We start from the raw sequence: 15751 nt of genomic DNA, 5'->3' as shown, positions 1-15751 counted from the left end.
GAGTATTGTGGGCTGTTTTGGTCACCAACCTACAGGAAAGATGTAAATAAGGTTGAAAGAGTACAGGGAAAATTTACAAAGATGTTGCTGGGGCTGAAGGTCCTGAGTTATAAGGAAAGATTGTATAGGTTATGATTTTATTCCTTGGAATTTATAAGATTGACAGGAGATTAGATAGACAAAATTATGAGGGGTATAGTTAGGGTTTTCCACTGAGGTTGGGTGGGACTACAACTAGAGGTCATGGGTTAAGAGTGAAAGGTGAAATGTTTAAGGGGAACATGAGGGGAAACTTCTTCACTCAGAGGGTTGGGAGAGTGTGGAATGAGCTGCCAACATAAGTGGTGCAAGTCGATGGGACTAGGCAGTTTAAATGGTAGGCAAGACTAGATGGGCGGAAGGGCCTGTTTCAGTGCTGTATTTTTCTGTGACTCCATAAACTTAAATTAACTCTCTTAAGGTACATACAGCATATATTACATTACTTCTTAAACCGTTCTGCTCTAAAAAAAAAGGTCTCAATGTCTCCCCTAGTTCTTAATGTGAACTTCAATAAATTTCCTCTGTAACAGCTTCTAATACAGCTCTTCATAGAGAAAATGTGTAAAAGGTGATTGTTGACTTGCCCATGCCCTTCAGAAAATCCTGTGTCCAACAATATACACCTCTTTCCTAGGGTAATTAAAGAAATTATGTTCCATATTCATCTAAGTACTTACACTTCCCTGGCAAATAACATATCATCAATGTATAAAAATCTAGATTGTCTAATGAACTGATGATTGCTTCACTCTGTAGTGTTTTAATTTTTAAATTAATGCATTTAAATAAGTCACTCATAATATTCATAATTTCAGATTTAGATGCAAATATCTGTCAGAAAAAAGCTGAACTGTGTTTACATAAAAGAAGTTCAAGAGCAAAGCGAGCTGGTGACAATAAATTACAAGTAATGTTCCCAAGCTCACTCGATACATCATCACAGGCTTTAAAAGAAGAAGTCATTGGTGTAGAAGGAGAAGTTGGTAAGATAGCTTTGCATAATCAAGATAAAACTATACAATACCGTTTTACAAACACACAAATGAATGATTCACCTGGCAATTATTTCAGAAGTTTTAATCAGAAAATTCATGTGTCAAATAGTTTTGAAAATGTTTCCTCATTTTGTCACTTAATAATTCCTAAATAATCTTCAACTTCACCATTTCATACTTTCCATTAGTTCATAAACCACTTGTGTATTCTTGTCATAGAAATTATATTGCATAGCACAATGTTTATGCTGTATAGTAAAAACAAGTTAATGAAAATGGAGACTAACTGTAATGCACAGATGTGCTTATGTGTACAATGCACAGGCTCCTCGGGTCATGATCACCTGGCATGCCCCATAATTGAGCCTGAGAGGATGGGTTTGCTGGCTGTTGCAGGGCCGAAAGATCTCCTGCTCCTTGGGAACTTGGTTTATGGCTGCAGTTCCATCTTATGAACTGTCCAGCTTACAAGCAGTTCACAGGAGTGGGACCCTGCTGCAAACTGGGGACAACCTCTGGTACATTTTCTGTCAGTGACTATTTTAGTAGAATGTGATTCGCCATCAATAAAGGAAACACGTTGGAAGTTCTAATCTTTTCTGTCTAGCAACAGAGAGAAGAACATATGGACACTGCTGTAAGATAAGATTGGGATATTGCTGCTGAGAAAGTAGGGCAAAAGAAGGAAGAGTGATATTCTCTGTAAAAAATTAGTGCATGTGGCAAATTACATCTGGTAAAATGAAAGAGTTTGCAGCTATATGCTGTGTACATTGAGATGGGTGGAGATATTCCAGAAAGCGTTCCATAGTTCAATAGTTCCATTTAATATCAGAGAATGTATACAATATACAGCCTGAACTTCTTGCTCTTCACAGCCATCCACAAAAACAGTAGAGTACCCTAAAGAATGAATGACAGTAAACCCCCCCCACTCCCCCTCCCAAGTACAAGCAGCTGCATAGCATCAACCCTCCCCTCCCCCACACTTCAGCAAAAAGCATCAGTACCCACACCCACCAAGCAAGCAATAGCAAAGCCCGCAAGAAAGACCATAATCTGCAGTACAACAAAAATCTAATTGTTCACTTAACAATTCAACATACCACAGGCTCTCTCTCTCTAATAAAGGTGTCACACATCGAGAGGGGAGACTAACAAGACAGAAATGCAATTTGCTGATTTACAGTGTTAAATTCTGCCGTGTCCTTTTTTTCTGCCATGAATTCTCTGACTTGAGAATTGGCAACAAACTCACCATCACCAATGAGTGGAAGAGAGACAGATCCAAGTACAGAGGCCTTCAACAGCTGATCCGCTTCTCATGGTATTCCATTTTCTCCCATAACCCTTCAGTCAGCAACACTGGCATAGAATAGGCTCGTCCCCAGGGCCGCAGGGCCTCACTACCTCAAGGACGTGCTTCTCTTCTAGGCCGCATCCTTGGGATATCGAAAAACGGGTGGTCAGTGAGGCCTGAGAGCAGGAACCATCACCATAAAGAATCGAAGTTAGAGTACAGCTGTAGGTCAGGGACTTTGACAGAACCTCATCCACCTTGAAAAGGAAAAAGAAGAGATACTTAAGTTAGAAATTAAGCTATTTCCACCGATGAGCTTGAATAAGTTGCTCTCTAGCACCATCATAGCTCCGCCCTGTCATTGTCAATATCTGAGAGGAGAGAGTCAATTAAGCAACAAGGCCTTGCTATAACTAGAGACATACAAAATATAATTTAGTTTATTAGTGCTATAGATCACAATGTTTCCTGTATGGATATTCTAACAATTTTGATGAAGCATTTTAGTTGAGTGACTTCAGATATTCATGACCAGAGAAGATTGAGAATATATCGTCAGTTTAAAGACATCACATAAAAACAGATTCATCACTGGCATATGTCATGAGATTTATTGTTTTGCAGCTGCAGTACATTGAAATACATTAAAAATTACTATAGGTTACAAAAAGAAATAGAAAAAATATAATAAATAAGTAGTGCAAAGTGAGCAAAATAAGGACGTAGTGTCCATGGGTTCATGGACTGTTCAGAAATCTTTTGGTGGAGGGAAAGAAACTGTTTCTAAAATGTTGAGCGTGTGCTTTCAGGCTCCTGTATCTCTTTTGTGATGGTAGTTATGAGAAGGGGGCATGTCCTCAACAGTGAGAGTCCTTAATGATGATGCTGACTCCTTGAGGCATTGCCTTTTGAGGATGTCCTTGATGGTGGGGAGGCTCGTGCCCAAGTAGGAGATGGCTGAGTTTCCAACTTTTGCCAATTTTTCAATTCTGTGCATTGAGATCTGCAATACAGATGGTGATTCATCCAGTCTGAATACTCTTCACAGTACATCTGTAGAAATTTGCTAGAGTCTTTGGTGATGTACCAAATCTCCTCAAACTCCTTCATAACTGCATTGGGCTCAGGATAGATCTTCAGAGATGTTGACACCCAGGAACTTTAAGCTGCTCACTTTTCCTTAATGAAGACTGGTGTGTGTTCTCCCAACTTCCCCTTCCTGAAATCCAGTCAGGTTCTTGGTCTTACTGACATTGCAACACCATCAACCAGCCAATCTCTCTCATTACTGTATATCTCTTTGTCAACATCTGAGATTCTGCCAACAACAGACGCCCGTCATTGTCAGTGAGGAGGAGATGTAAGGCCCAGGTTTTAAAGATTGTTGATTAATATTCAGGGGATCAAGGTGTTGAACTCTGAGCTGTAATCAATAAATAACAACAGACCTATTATTCAGGTGGTCCAAGGCCAAGTGGAGAGCCAGTGAGATTGTCTTCACTGTAGACTTAATGTGACAGTAAGTAAATTGTAGCAGATCCATGTACTTGCTCAGGCAGGAGTTAATTCTAGCCATGACCAACCTCTCAAAGTACTTCATCACAGTAGATGTCAGTGCTACTAGGCAACAGTCATTAAGATCTTGGATAGGAGGTAGAAACAGAAGGTGTGGGGTGAGGGAACTATGAGGTTGGTGGCAGTAGATGGGAGATCCCCAGAGTTAATAAGGTCAGCGATGGTGCGGATGACAATGGCCTGGTGCACCTAGTGGAGTCCTGTTTGAGAGGTGAATAACTGGCAGTCGGATTCTTAAAGGGACTGCGGCAGCTAACCATACTCCAGAATTGGAGCACTGAACTTGGATAATTGCTACTGTTCATTCGGGACCATGACACTCTGTGAGCTTCAACAAGGTACTTGATTAGGTTCGGCATGCTAGTCTGCTATGGAAAGGTGGATTACATTGGATCCAGGGAGAGCCTGTTAATTGGATATAGTATTAATTGATGTTAGGAAGCAGAGAGTGATGGTGGAGGGTTGTTTTTCGGACTAGAGACCTGTGATTGAGGTGTTTGGCTGGGGCTCATTGCTCACCGCACTGCTATTTATCAGTGATTTAGGTGTGAATGTGCAAGGTATGTTCTGTACGTTTACATATGACACTAAAATAAGTGCTGTTGACATTGAAGATGGTTATCAAGAATTACAGCAGGATATTGATCTGCTGGATAAGTGGGCCAAGGAATGGCAAATGGAGTTTAATTCAGATAGCGTGAGATGTTGTATTTTGGGAGGGCAAATCAGATTAGGACTTTCACAATCAATGGCTGTGTTGTAGAACAGTGAGTACATGTACATGGTTCCTTGGAAGTAATGTTGCAAGTAAACAGGGCCGTGAAGAAGGCTTTTTGCAAGCTGGCCTTCAATAAAGCCATTGACTATAGAAGTTGGAATATTATATTGTAGTTTTGCAAGACACTGGTGAGGCTGCATTGGAATATTGTGTTCCATTTTTGGAAAGAATGCAGAGAAGGTTTACCAGGATATTGGAAAGAATTCACGGGAGATTTACTGGGATATTGACAGGACTCAAAGGGAATTTTTCATTGGAGTTTCGGAGAATGAAGAATAATCTTATGGAGGTGTATAAAATCATAATTGTCATAGATGAGGTGATTGTGCACAGTCTTTATCCCAAGGTTGAGGCATCAGAACAAGAAGGCATAGGTTTAGCGTGTGAGCGAAGCAAGCAGAGGGATGTCCCTTTCACCCAGAGGGTAGTCAGTATATGCAACCGCAGACACTGCTGTTAAGTAACCTTGTTTCAAGTCATTTAAAAGAAAAGGTGATCTTCAGAACTGACAGACTATCTAGAGAGTAAGTGCAGTAGTTGAAATCTCAGGGGAGACTCCATGTCTCAGGAAATGTGGTTGCTAAGGAGGACTCCAGGTAAAACAGAAACACAGGGCTCTAAGGCCCTGCTCCCTACTATCCTCCTGGCTAACATACAGTACCGTATCTGGAAAATAAAATTGAAGACCTCAGAGCAAGACTGCTGTACTAGAGAGGCATCTGAAACTATTTTGTAATCTGCTTTGGACCCAATGCTGAAAATACACCATCCACCAAATAATATTCTTTCACCATCGTGCACAGGCATGGTGGTTCTTTCTCAGCTCTGTCCCCCCAAACTGGAACATCTGGTGGCCAAATGTTATCCGCACGACCTGCTTAGGGAGTTCTCTGCCGCTATCCTGGTAGTGGTATACATTCCAACTCTAGCAAAAGCCAAGCTGGTACTGAAGGAACTGAACAATGAGACAGTGCACCCTGACACCATTTTACCGGTCATCGCAGGGGACTTCAACCAAGCCAACAAAAAGAAGTCTGTGACAAACTACATTTTTCATTTTTAGAATATTTTTATTGATACATAATCTTCTACAGCTATAGAATAATACAAGACTTCAACAAATTAATATGTATACAATTAATAAAGCTGAGGAAAAAAAACTGATCGTAATATATAAAAATGAAAAAAAAATAGAAAAAAGAAGGAAAAAAACCCCCCATCTAACTAAGAAAAAACCCCCCACTAACTACAAAATTAAATTAAACAGTGATTGGCACATATAGAAGAAGAATTTACATTTTTCAAAATTCGAACCCAATCTTCATTCACAAAGGTCAGATTAAGTTCTCTCTCCCAATCTTGTTTAAACAATCTTGTTTAATCTTTAAAGATAGGTTCTCTTCTTGTAACAAAAATAAATTATAAATTCTGCTAATGGAACCTTTCACTAGGGGATTCAATTTCAAAATGGTATCCAACAAATCAGATTCTTGTAAATATGGAAACTTAGGTAAATACTGTTGTAAAAAATGTCTAACCTGAAAATATTGCAAAAAATGTGTACGAGCGAGAGAGTATTTGGTAATTAAATCTTCAAAAGTCATCAATCGACCATCACAAAATAAATCTGTAAAAAAACGGATCCCTTTATTTCTCCATAGGAGAAAAATGGGGTCGGTTATTGAAGGTTTAAATGAAAAGTCCCAATATAAAAAACTAGACAACTTAAATTGTTTAAAATTTTAAAAATTGCAAAACTGAATTCAAATCCATAAAGATTGTTTAATAACCGGGTAAAAATTTAAATTTGGAATTTTAAAGAGCTATAAAGGTAATGGAGTTCCTAATATTGAAGTTAAATGAAATTGTGTAACAGCTTTTAATTCCAAATCAACCCACAGTGGCTTTTGGCTCTTATCAAGCCAGTATAACCAAAAACATAAATGTCTAATATTCACAGCCCAATAATACAGTCTTAAATTAGGAAGTGCAAGTCCACCATCTTTTTTGGGTTTTTGTAAATGATACTTGTTAATTCTTGGTCTCTTATTGTTCCAAATAAAGGAAGAAATAAGAGAATCAATTTGATCAAAAAATTGTTTGGTTAAAAAAAAGGTACAATTTGGAAAATATATAAAAATCTAGGTAAAATCATCATTTTCACAACATGGGTACAACCTATTAAAGAAAGAGTAAGTGGATTCCATCTAGAAAATAGTAGTTTCATGGAGTCTATTAAAAGAACTATATTAGCTTTATAAAGATCTTTATATTTTTTTAGTAATTATAATACCTAAATATCTAAATGTATTAACAATTCTTTTTTTTTGTAATTTATTCTTTTATTGAAGTTCATCAAACAAATATTTCCATAAGATGTATTTCAGACATTGTACATATATATCACAAAATCTCCACAAAGTATTTATCTGGGGTATACACTTATAGAAAAGAGTGGAAAGAAAAAACAAGCAAAAGGAAAGAACTATGTACAAGTAGGGAGTGATCTTTTTTTTTACAACAGATTCATTGATTTGTGAGAATAAAATCAGGCCTATGAGGCATTATGTAGTTAAACCATTTTTCCCAGTATGAATCAAATTGTTCCAGCTTATGATTAACAGATGCTGTTATCTTCTCCATTTTGTAAATGTCCATTGTAATTTCCATCCATGTATATTGGAATATCCATGGATATTAAGGAATATCGTTATATGTGCTAACAGGAGCATTTAATTGAAACAATTCACTTTTATTCAAATTAAGTTTATATCCTGAAAATTTTCCAAAATCTTTAAGTGATTCCAAAAGATTAGGAATTCATTCATCAAGATTCGAAATAAAAATCTAAAGATCATCTGCATAAAGAGAAATCTTATGTATGGTTCCATTTATAGAAATACCATGAATGTTTTTGGCCTCCCGTAATGTTATAGCTAAAAGCTCCAATACAAGATTAAATAATAAAGGGCTTAATGGACATCCCTGTCTAGTACCACGAGAAAGTGAAAAGAAAGAAGACCTGTAATTGTTAGTAATGACCGTGGCAATAGGGTTCTTATAAATCATTTGAATCCATCTATTAATATTATTACCAAAACCAAATTTTTCTAATACTTTGAACAAATATGACCATTCAACTCTATCAAATGCCTTTTCTGCATCAAGAGAGATAACACATTGAGGTTGCTTAGATAATGGTGAATAAATAATGTTCATCAATCTCTGAACATTAGAGAAAGAGTAACGGCCTTTAATAAAGCCCGTTTGGTCCATAGAGATGATTTTAATTAAAATTATTTTCCAAGCGATTAGCCATTATTTTAGAAATATTTTTTGCATCCACATTTAATAGTGAAATAGGTCTTTATGACAAGCATTCAACAGGGTCTTTATCTTTTTTAAGAATTAAGGAAATAGATGCTTCATAAAAAGAAGACGGTAAATTACTCTTCTCAAAGGATTCATGAAATATTTCCAAAAGATACGGAGAAAGTAATCTTTCAAATTTTTTGAAAAATCCCACCAAATAACCATCAAGTCCAGGAGCTTTAACTGATTGCATTGATAAAATAGCTTTCTGAATTTCATGCTTGGTAATTGGAGCATCAAGCAGCTGTTGATCTTCATCAGAAATTTGTGGAAATTTAATCTTATGTAAAAAAGCCTCCATTTTGGAGGAATCTTCAGGAAATTGAGATCTATAAAGATCAGAGTAAAAATCTTGAAAAGTATTATTAATATCCTCATAGTTACTTACTTTATCTCCATTGTTTTTACGAATCTTTAAAATTTGTCTTTTAGCTCTAACTGCTCTTAGTTGGGAAGCTAAGAGCTTTTTATTTTTATCCCCAGAAATATAAAATTGACTTTTCAATTTAAGCAAATATCGTTCAATAGGATATGTTTGTAATAAGTTATACTGTGATTGTAGTTCTACTCTTCTTTTAAATGAAACAACATTTGGAGAGATTGCATTAATGTTATCTAATTCTTTAATTTGTTTAGAGATTTTATCTAATTCCATTCTTGTTTGTTTCTTCAATTTAGCTATATACGATATAATTTGACCACGTAGATAAGCTTTTAATGTATCCCAAATTACTAACTTTGAGATGTTTTCTATAATATTAAAGAGAAAAAACTCCTTCATCTGAGTTTCAATAAACTCAACAAATTCTGAGCTTTGTAATAAATGTGCTGGAAAACGCCAAAGTGATCTGGTAGAAACAACATCTTTCAATTCAAATATTAAATTTAAAGGAGCATGATCAGAGATAGCAATTGCATCATACTCACATTTCTGAACATTACATAAAAGTTGAGGGTCGACTATTAAATAGTCGATTCTCGAATATTTATTATGAACATGTGAGAAAAAGGAATATTCTCTATCACTAGGATGCATATGCCTCCAGACCTCAATTAAACCATAATCAGTTAAAAAGGAATTAATAAGTGATGCAGAACGATTAGGAAGTTGATGTTTGGATGATGACTTATCCATTAAAGGATTTAAGCAAGTATTAAAATCACTACCCATTAATAACATATATTCATTTAAATCAGGTAATAGAGCAAAAACAGCTTTAAAAATGAGGGATCATCAACATTTGGTCCATAAATATTAACCAAACCATTTTCTTATTACAAATTATTCCTTTAACAATTAAAAATCTACCATTAATATTGGCTATAATATCCTACTGATTAAAAGGAATATCAGAATCGATAAAAATAGAGACACCTCTAGTTTTACTCTGGGAATTTGAAATTGAGAGTCCTTCCAAAATTTAAAAAATCGATTTTTATCATATAACCTGATATGCGTCTCTTGAGCAAAAATTATATCAGGCTGGAATCGGTTTATAACTTTAAATGTTTTCTTACGCTTAATAGGGTGATTCCAACTGCAAACATTCCAAGTTAAAACATTTAACTGTTTAGATATCATCATGAAACTTTGTATCTAAAAAAAGTAGTTTGACGCATGTCAGGATAAAGTGATCAAAAATGGCGGAGATGAACAACAATAAAGATAATTAGCATATGCTCTGGGATTCCATAATGGGGATAAAAAAAAGAAAAAAAACCCACCCGAACTACAAAGCCCAGAAACAAGTAGATGTCAATTGACGCAAGCCCCAAGAAAAGCATAGATGCAAATACAACTCCGCCTATCTAAGTAATAAAAAATAATAATAATAAAGTAATCTCTATCTCCCTCTACCAAATATAAATCTCATTACAGTCAACATATATCTCAGTATAATTAACTTGGAAGGATATTGTTTTTCTTGTAAAACAAAACGACCTTCAATTTGAAAGTAACCTTCATAATATTAGATAAGGGAAGAAAAACACATCCAAGACAATTCTTGAAATATTTGCACAAAAGAAAAACAATCACTATCTTTAAATTGTCCAATCTGTCTTTAAAACACAAGGAAATCCAAATAATTACTTTAAAAAATCTTCAATAAAGCATACGGAATAAAAAAACAATTAATTCATTTAAATGCTGCAAAAAAAAAATTCTAGATAGTTCAAACTTAACTACAGCCTATCAACAGTTCTTGCACTATATCTTCTGAGGTTAAAACCCTCCAAACCAGTCTTTTTCAGAAATAAAAATGCATTTTAAGATAAAGACTTTCTGTGACCATCAAATCTTCCAATCTTATCAGTCTTTACACCGCGAAACATTCAAAGCATTATAAATCATTCAACTTAAGACTTCAAATTCGTCATCATTGAAATTTTTGCACAGAAGAAAAAACAATCACCATCTTTAAGTAGTCCAGTCTTTCTTTAAAACGTGAAAAAAATCCAGGTAATTACTTAAAAAAAACTTTACAAGAGCATACGGAACAAAAAAAACAGTTGGTACATTTAAATGCTACAGAAAAAAAAAGTCTAGATGGTTCAGAATTATCTACGGTCTTTCAACAGTTCTCCTGCTATATCTTCGGACCAAAACAGTCTTTTTCGGAGTTAAAAATACATTTTAAGGTAAAAACTTTTATAACCATCAAATCTTCCAATTTCTTCATTTTACACCACGAGACAATCAAACTATTATAAATCATTCAATCTTCAGACTTCAGATTCGCCATCGGACTCTTCAGACAAAGAGTTAATAAAACACAGTGCTTCAGCTGGATCATAGAAAATACAAACTCCAGAATTTTTAATAAAGAGCCTTAATTTTGCTGGATATTGTAATAATGGGAAGAGCTTCTCTTGATACGTTAGTTTCATAGAAGGAGCAAAAGCAGCACATTTCTTAACAATTTCATGTGGAAAATCTTCAAAAAAAACGGACTTCTGAGTCTTGAAATGAAAATATTCTTTGTTTTCTTGCAAGCTTAATAATGCGATCCTTGTCTCTAAAGCGGAGAAAATGCACAACAATATGCCTGTTTTTACCTTCACCCAAAGATTCTAAAGCACCGATTCTATAAGTCGATTCAATCTCTGGGAGTTGCGAACGAACCTCCGGAAATAAAGACTGAAACATTTTAGCAAAATAATCCAGTGTGTCGGCAGATTCTGATTTCTCTTTTAATCCAACAATTCGAATATTGTTCCAACGTGATTGAGCTTCCACATCCACGATTCGTTGTTGAGCCTTATCCAAACAAGAAAGATCAGCCGCATTTCGATTAACTTCTTTAAGATCAAGTCTCAGAGTCAATTTTTTCTTCAAATTTCTCTTTTAGTTGAGTTATTTCAGTGCAGATACTACTGATTCGAGATTCTAATCTCTTGACCCAAGGGGGTTCTTCCGCGAACTCGTCAGCCTTTTTAGATTTTAGGGATTAAAGGCAGACAGTAAGCAACTGAGTCTTACATGTCCAAGAGCAGGAGGCAGAGTCCGCCAAACTACTAACAAGGTATCACCGGCAGAATCAGAAAAGCCAATATATTCGATCTCTATGAATGCCATATTCAAGTTTGCTGATGACACCTCTGTCATAAGCCAAATTAAAATTAATGATGAATCAGCATATAGGAGGGAGACTGAAATCTGGCTGAGTGGTGTAATAACAACTTCTTACTCAATGTCAGCAAGACCAAGAAGCTGATTGTAGTCTTCAGGAGAAAGAAACCAAAGATCCATGAGCCAGTCCTCATTGGAGGATCAGAGGTGGAGAGGGTTAGTGACGAAATTCTTAGGTGTTATTATTTTGGAGGACTTGTCCTGGGCTCAGCACATAAGTGCAATTGTGAAGAAAAGACGGCAGCGCCTCTATTTCCTTAGGAGCTTGCAGAGAAATGACATAACATCTAAAATTTTGACAAACGTCTATAGATGTGTAGTGGAGAGGATATTGACTGGCTGCATCATAACCTGGTATGGAAATAACAATGCCCTTGAATGAAAATCCTACAAAAGGTAGTGGATAAGGCCCAGTCCATCATTGGTACGGCCACCCAACTATTGAGTATATCTACATTGAACACTGTTGCAGGAAAACAGCATCCATCATCAGGGACCCCCACCACCCAGGACATGCTTCCTTCTCAGCTGCAGCCATCAGGAAGAAGGTACAAGAGCTTCAAGACTCACAACACAAGTTTCAGTAACAGTTACTACCACTCAGCCATCAGGCTCTTAAAACGAAGGGGATAACTTTACTCAACTTCAGTTGCCCCATCATTAAAATGCTCCCACAACCAATGGACTCACTTTGAGGGACTCTTCATCACAGGTTGTTGATATTTATTGCTTATTTACTTATGATTTTTGTTTCTTCTGTTTGTATTTGCACTGTTTGGCATCTTTTGCACACTGGTTGAATGCCCTAGTTGGGCATTGGTTCTGTTACGGCTATTATTCTGTAGATTTGAGTATGCCCACAAGATAATGCATGTCAGTGTTGTATGTGGTGACATGTATGTGGAGAAAATTAGAATATGAAAGAAAGGATGTAACACTGAGGCTTTATAAGACACTGATGAGGCCTTATTTGGAGTATTGTGAGGAGTTTGAGCCCCCTTATCTTAGAAAGGATGTGCTTACACTGGAGAGGGTTCAAAGGAGGTGCACGAAAATGATTCTGGAATTGAAAGGGTTATCAAATGAGGAGCATTTCATAAGAATTGGGGGGTGGGGGGGGATCTCATTGAAACCTATCAAATGTTGAAAGGCCTCGATAGAGTAGATTTGGAGAGAATATTTTTTATGGTGGAGGAGTCTAAAACCAGAGGACACAGCCTCAGATTAGAGGGACATCCATTTAGAAGGGATACAGAGAGGAGGCAGGAGATTGGGGCTGAGAAAGAAATGGGTCAGCCATGATGAAATGGTGGAGCAGGCTTGATGGTCAAATGGCCCAATTCTATTCCTATATATGTGGTCTTGTATCCGTACTTTGATAATAAATTTACTTTGAACTTTGAGTAACCATCAATTATACTTACCACGCTAGCTCATGCTGCACTGTGGCAAATCTGATCACCTGGCTGTACCTCTACTTTTGGCTCCAGGCAGAGACTGAGGACTCCAGCACCAATAGTGAAGATCACAAAGGCATGGCCAAGGGAGGAGGAGGAGCTTAGATTTGATGGACTGGGCTATATTCATGAATCTGAGGGCTATGGTGTACCCACCTCATCAAGACCAGTGTGCCTTCCAGAATTTTCCTGACTGATAAACCAGGAGTTTCGCAATCTGCTAAGCACTGGCACAATGGTGTTCAAGGCCTGTGATTCAGAATCCTACAACAAGTCCAGGTTCAACCTATGGAAGCCTTTCAAGAGAGTGAAAAGGCTATTTTGTATGAAATTAGAGGCAAGCGGTTGCATGACAATTGTGGCAGAGTTTGCATGGTATTTCTCCCTATTAGGCAAAATCTAATAGCATAAATGGAAGTGATGCTTCACACCCCAATGAGCTCAACACCTTGTACGTCTGCTTTGAGAGGGATAATATTGCTACACTAATGCAAATGCCCACAGCATCCAGTGACCCAGTGATCTCCGTATCAGAAGCTGATGTCAGAATACCTTTCAAAAGGGTGAACCCTAGCAAGGCGTCAGGTCCCAAGGGTTTACCTAGCTGGATACTGATAACCTGTGCCCATCAACTGGCTGGAGTATTTAAGGACATCTTCAGCTTCTCACTGCTGCAGTCTGAGGTTCCCACCTGCTTCAAAAGGGCAACATTCATACCAGTGCCCAAGAAGAGCAGGGTGATCTGCCTCGATGACTGTTGACCAGTAGCACTCACATTAATCGCAATGAAGTGCTTCAAAAGGTTGGTTATGGCTAGAATTAACTCCTCCCTCAACAAAGACCTGAATTATCTGCAATTAACCTACGTCAACAGATCTACAGCAAACACTATCTCTCTGGCTCTCTAATTTGCCTTGAATAACAGCAAAATGTAGGTCAGACTGCTGTTTATCAATTACAGCTCAGCATTCAATACTATTATCCCATCAGTATTTATCACCAAGCTTCAAAACCTGGGCCTCTGAAACTAGATCCTCACTTTCCTCGTCAGGAGTCCATAGTCAGTATGGAATGGTAGTCACACCTTCTCCTCACTGACATTCAACACAGGCAAACCTTAAGATATGTGCTTAGCCCACTGCTCTTCTCTCTTTACACACATAACTGATAGCTAAGCACAGCTCAAACACTTTACAAATTTGCAGATGACACCACTGATGTTGGTAAAACCTCAGATGGCAATCAGAAGGCGAGAAATGATCTGGCTGAGATGTGTCAGAACAACAATCTAGGACTCAACATCAACAAGACCAAGGAATTGACTGTTCTCTCAGAAAGGGGATGTCTGGAGAACAGGTTTCAGTCCTCGTTGAGGGGCAAGCACTGGAATGGGTGAGCAACATTACAGTATGTTCCTGGTGTTAACATCACTAAGGATCTTTCTTGCGCCCAGAATATTGATGCATTCAAACAGAAGGCACACTAGCTTCTCTGCTTCATTAGAGCTTAAGGAGTTTTGATATGTCACCATAAACTCTTGCAAGTTTCTACAGATGTATGGTGGAGAGCACCTGACTGGTTGCATTACTGCCTGGTGTAGAGGCTCCAATGCATAGGGTCAAAAGAGATTGCAGCGGTGTGGTGGACTGGGTCAGCTTCCTCACCATCGATGACGGCTTCAAGAGGTGGTGCCTTAAGAAGGTGACATCCATCATTAAGAACACTCACCATCCAGGACAAGCCCTCTTCTCATCTATCATCAGGGAGAAGGTACAGGAGTCTGAAGACTCACAATCAACAAACAGAAACAGTTTCATTGCCTCTGTCATCAATTTTTTGAATGGTCCATGAACACTACCTTGTTATTCCTTTTTTGAAAAAATTATGTATATTGTAATTTAAAGACATTTTATGTCTTTGCACTATACTGCTGCTGCAAAGCAAAATATTCATGACTTATAAGAGAGTGACAATACAATCTGATTCTAAATGAGCTGCCAAAGGTAGGTACATGAACTACATTTAAAATAATTCACTTGGACAGGTGCATGGAAGGGAAGATTAAAGATTGGGCCAAATATGGAAAATGGGACTAGATTGGGTGGGATCTTGGTCAGCATGGGCCATTTAGGCTGAAGGGCCTGTTTCATTGCTGTGGTAGAAAGATTTTGGCTGTCCCTACCTGCTCATAATTTTATAAACTTTTCCAGTCTTCCCATCAGCCTCTACTCCAGAGAATGCATTCCAAGTTTGTCCAACCTCTTGTAGCTAATTCCCTCTAATCCAAGCAGCTTATTGTTAAACTTCTTCTGCACCCTCTTGAAAGCCTCCACGTCCTTCCTTTAAGGAGTGCATGCTCATAATGCAGTTGCATTAAACTTTCCCAGTGCAGCCAAGCCTAAATTTTATATAACTTCACCATGACTTCATGACTCTTATACTCTGTGCCCCTCTCAATGAATGCAAACATGCCACTCACCTTCTTTACTACTTGGTTTACTTGCATTGCCACTTTCCGGTGGCTATGGAGTTGGACCACACGATCATTGCAGTTAATCATCCTGCCATTAACTGACATTTCCCTTTACATGCGACCTCCAA

General features: G+C 37.4%; 1 protein-coding gene across 6 annotated transcripts in view; it reads left to right on the top strand.

Annotated features, from left to right (window-relative positions):
- The window catches only part of LOC140732190 (zona pellucida-binding protein 2-like), an 81658-nt gene that overhangs the window by 9388 nt on the left and 56519 nt on the right, over positions 1–15751 (top strand). Inside the window, exon 1 of one of the 6 annotated variants that reach the window (XM_073054456.1) lies at positions 872–1025. The exons of the other annotated variants lie outside the window; for them this stretch is intronic. Coding sequence (XP_072910557.1) covers positions 953–1025 — 73 coding nt within the window. The 5' untranslated portion in view covers positions 872–952. Of the gene's footprint in view, positions 1–871; positions 1026–15751 lie in introns of those variants that run through there. 6 annotated transcript variants of the gene reach the window in all.

Source organism: Hemitrygon akajei, chromosome 8 (genome assembly GCF_048418815.1).
Source record: "Hemitrygon akajei chromosome 8, sHemAka1.3, whole genome shotgun sequence".
NCBI classification, from domain to species: Eukaryota; Metazoa; Chordata; class Chondrichthyes; order Myliobatiformes; family Dasyatidae; genus Hemitrygon; species Hemitrygon akajei.
This window is presented reverse-complemented; position numbering and strand designations above follow the sequence as displayed.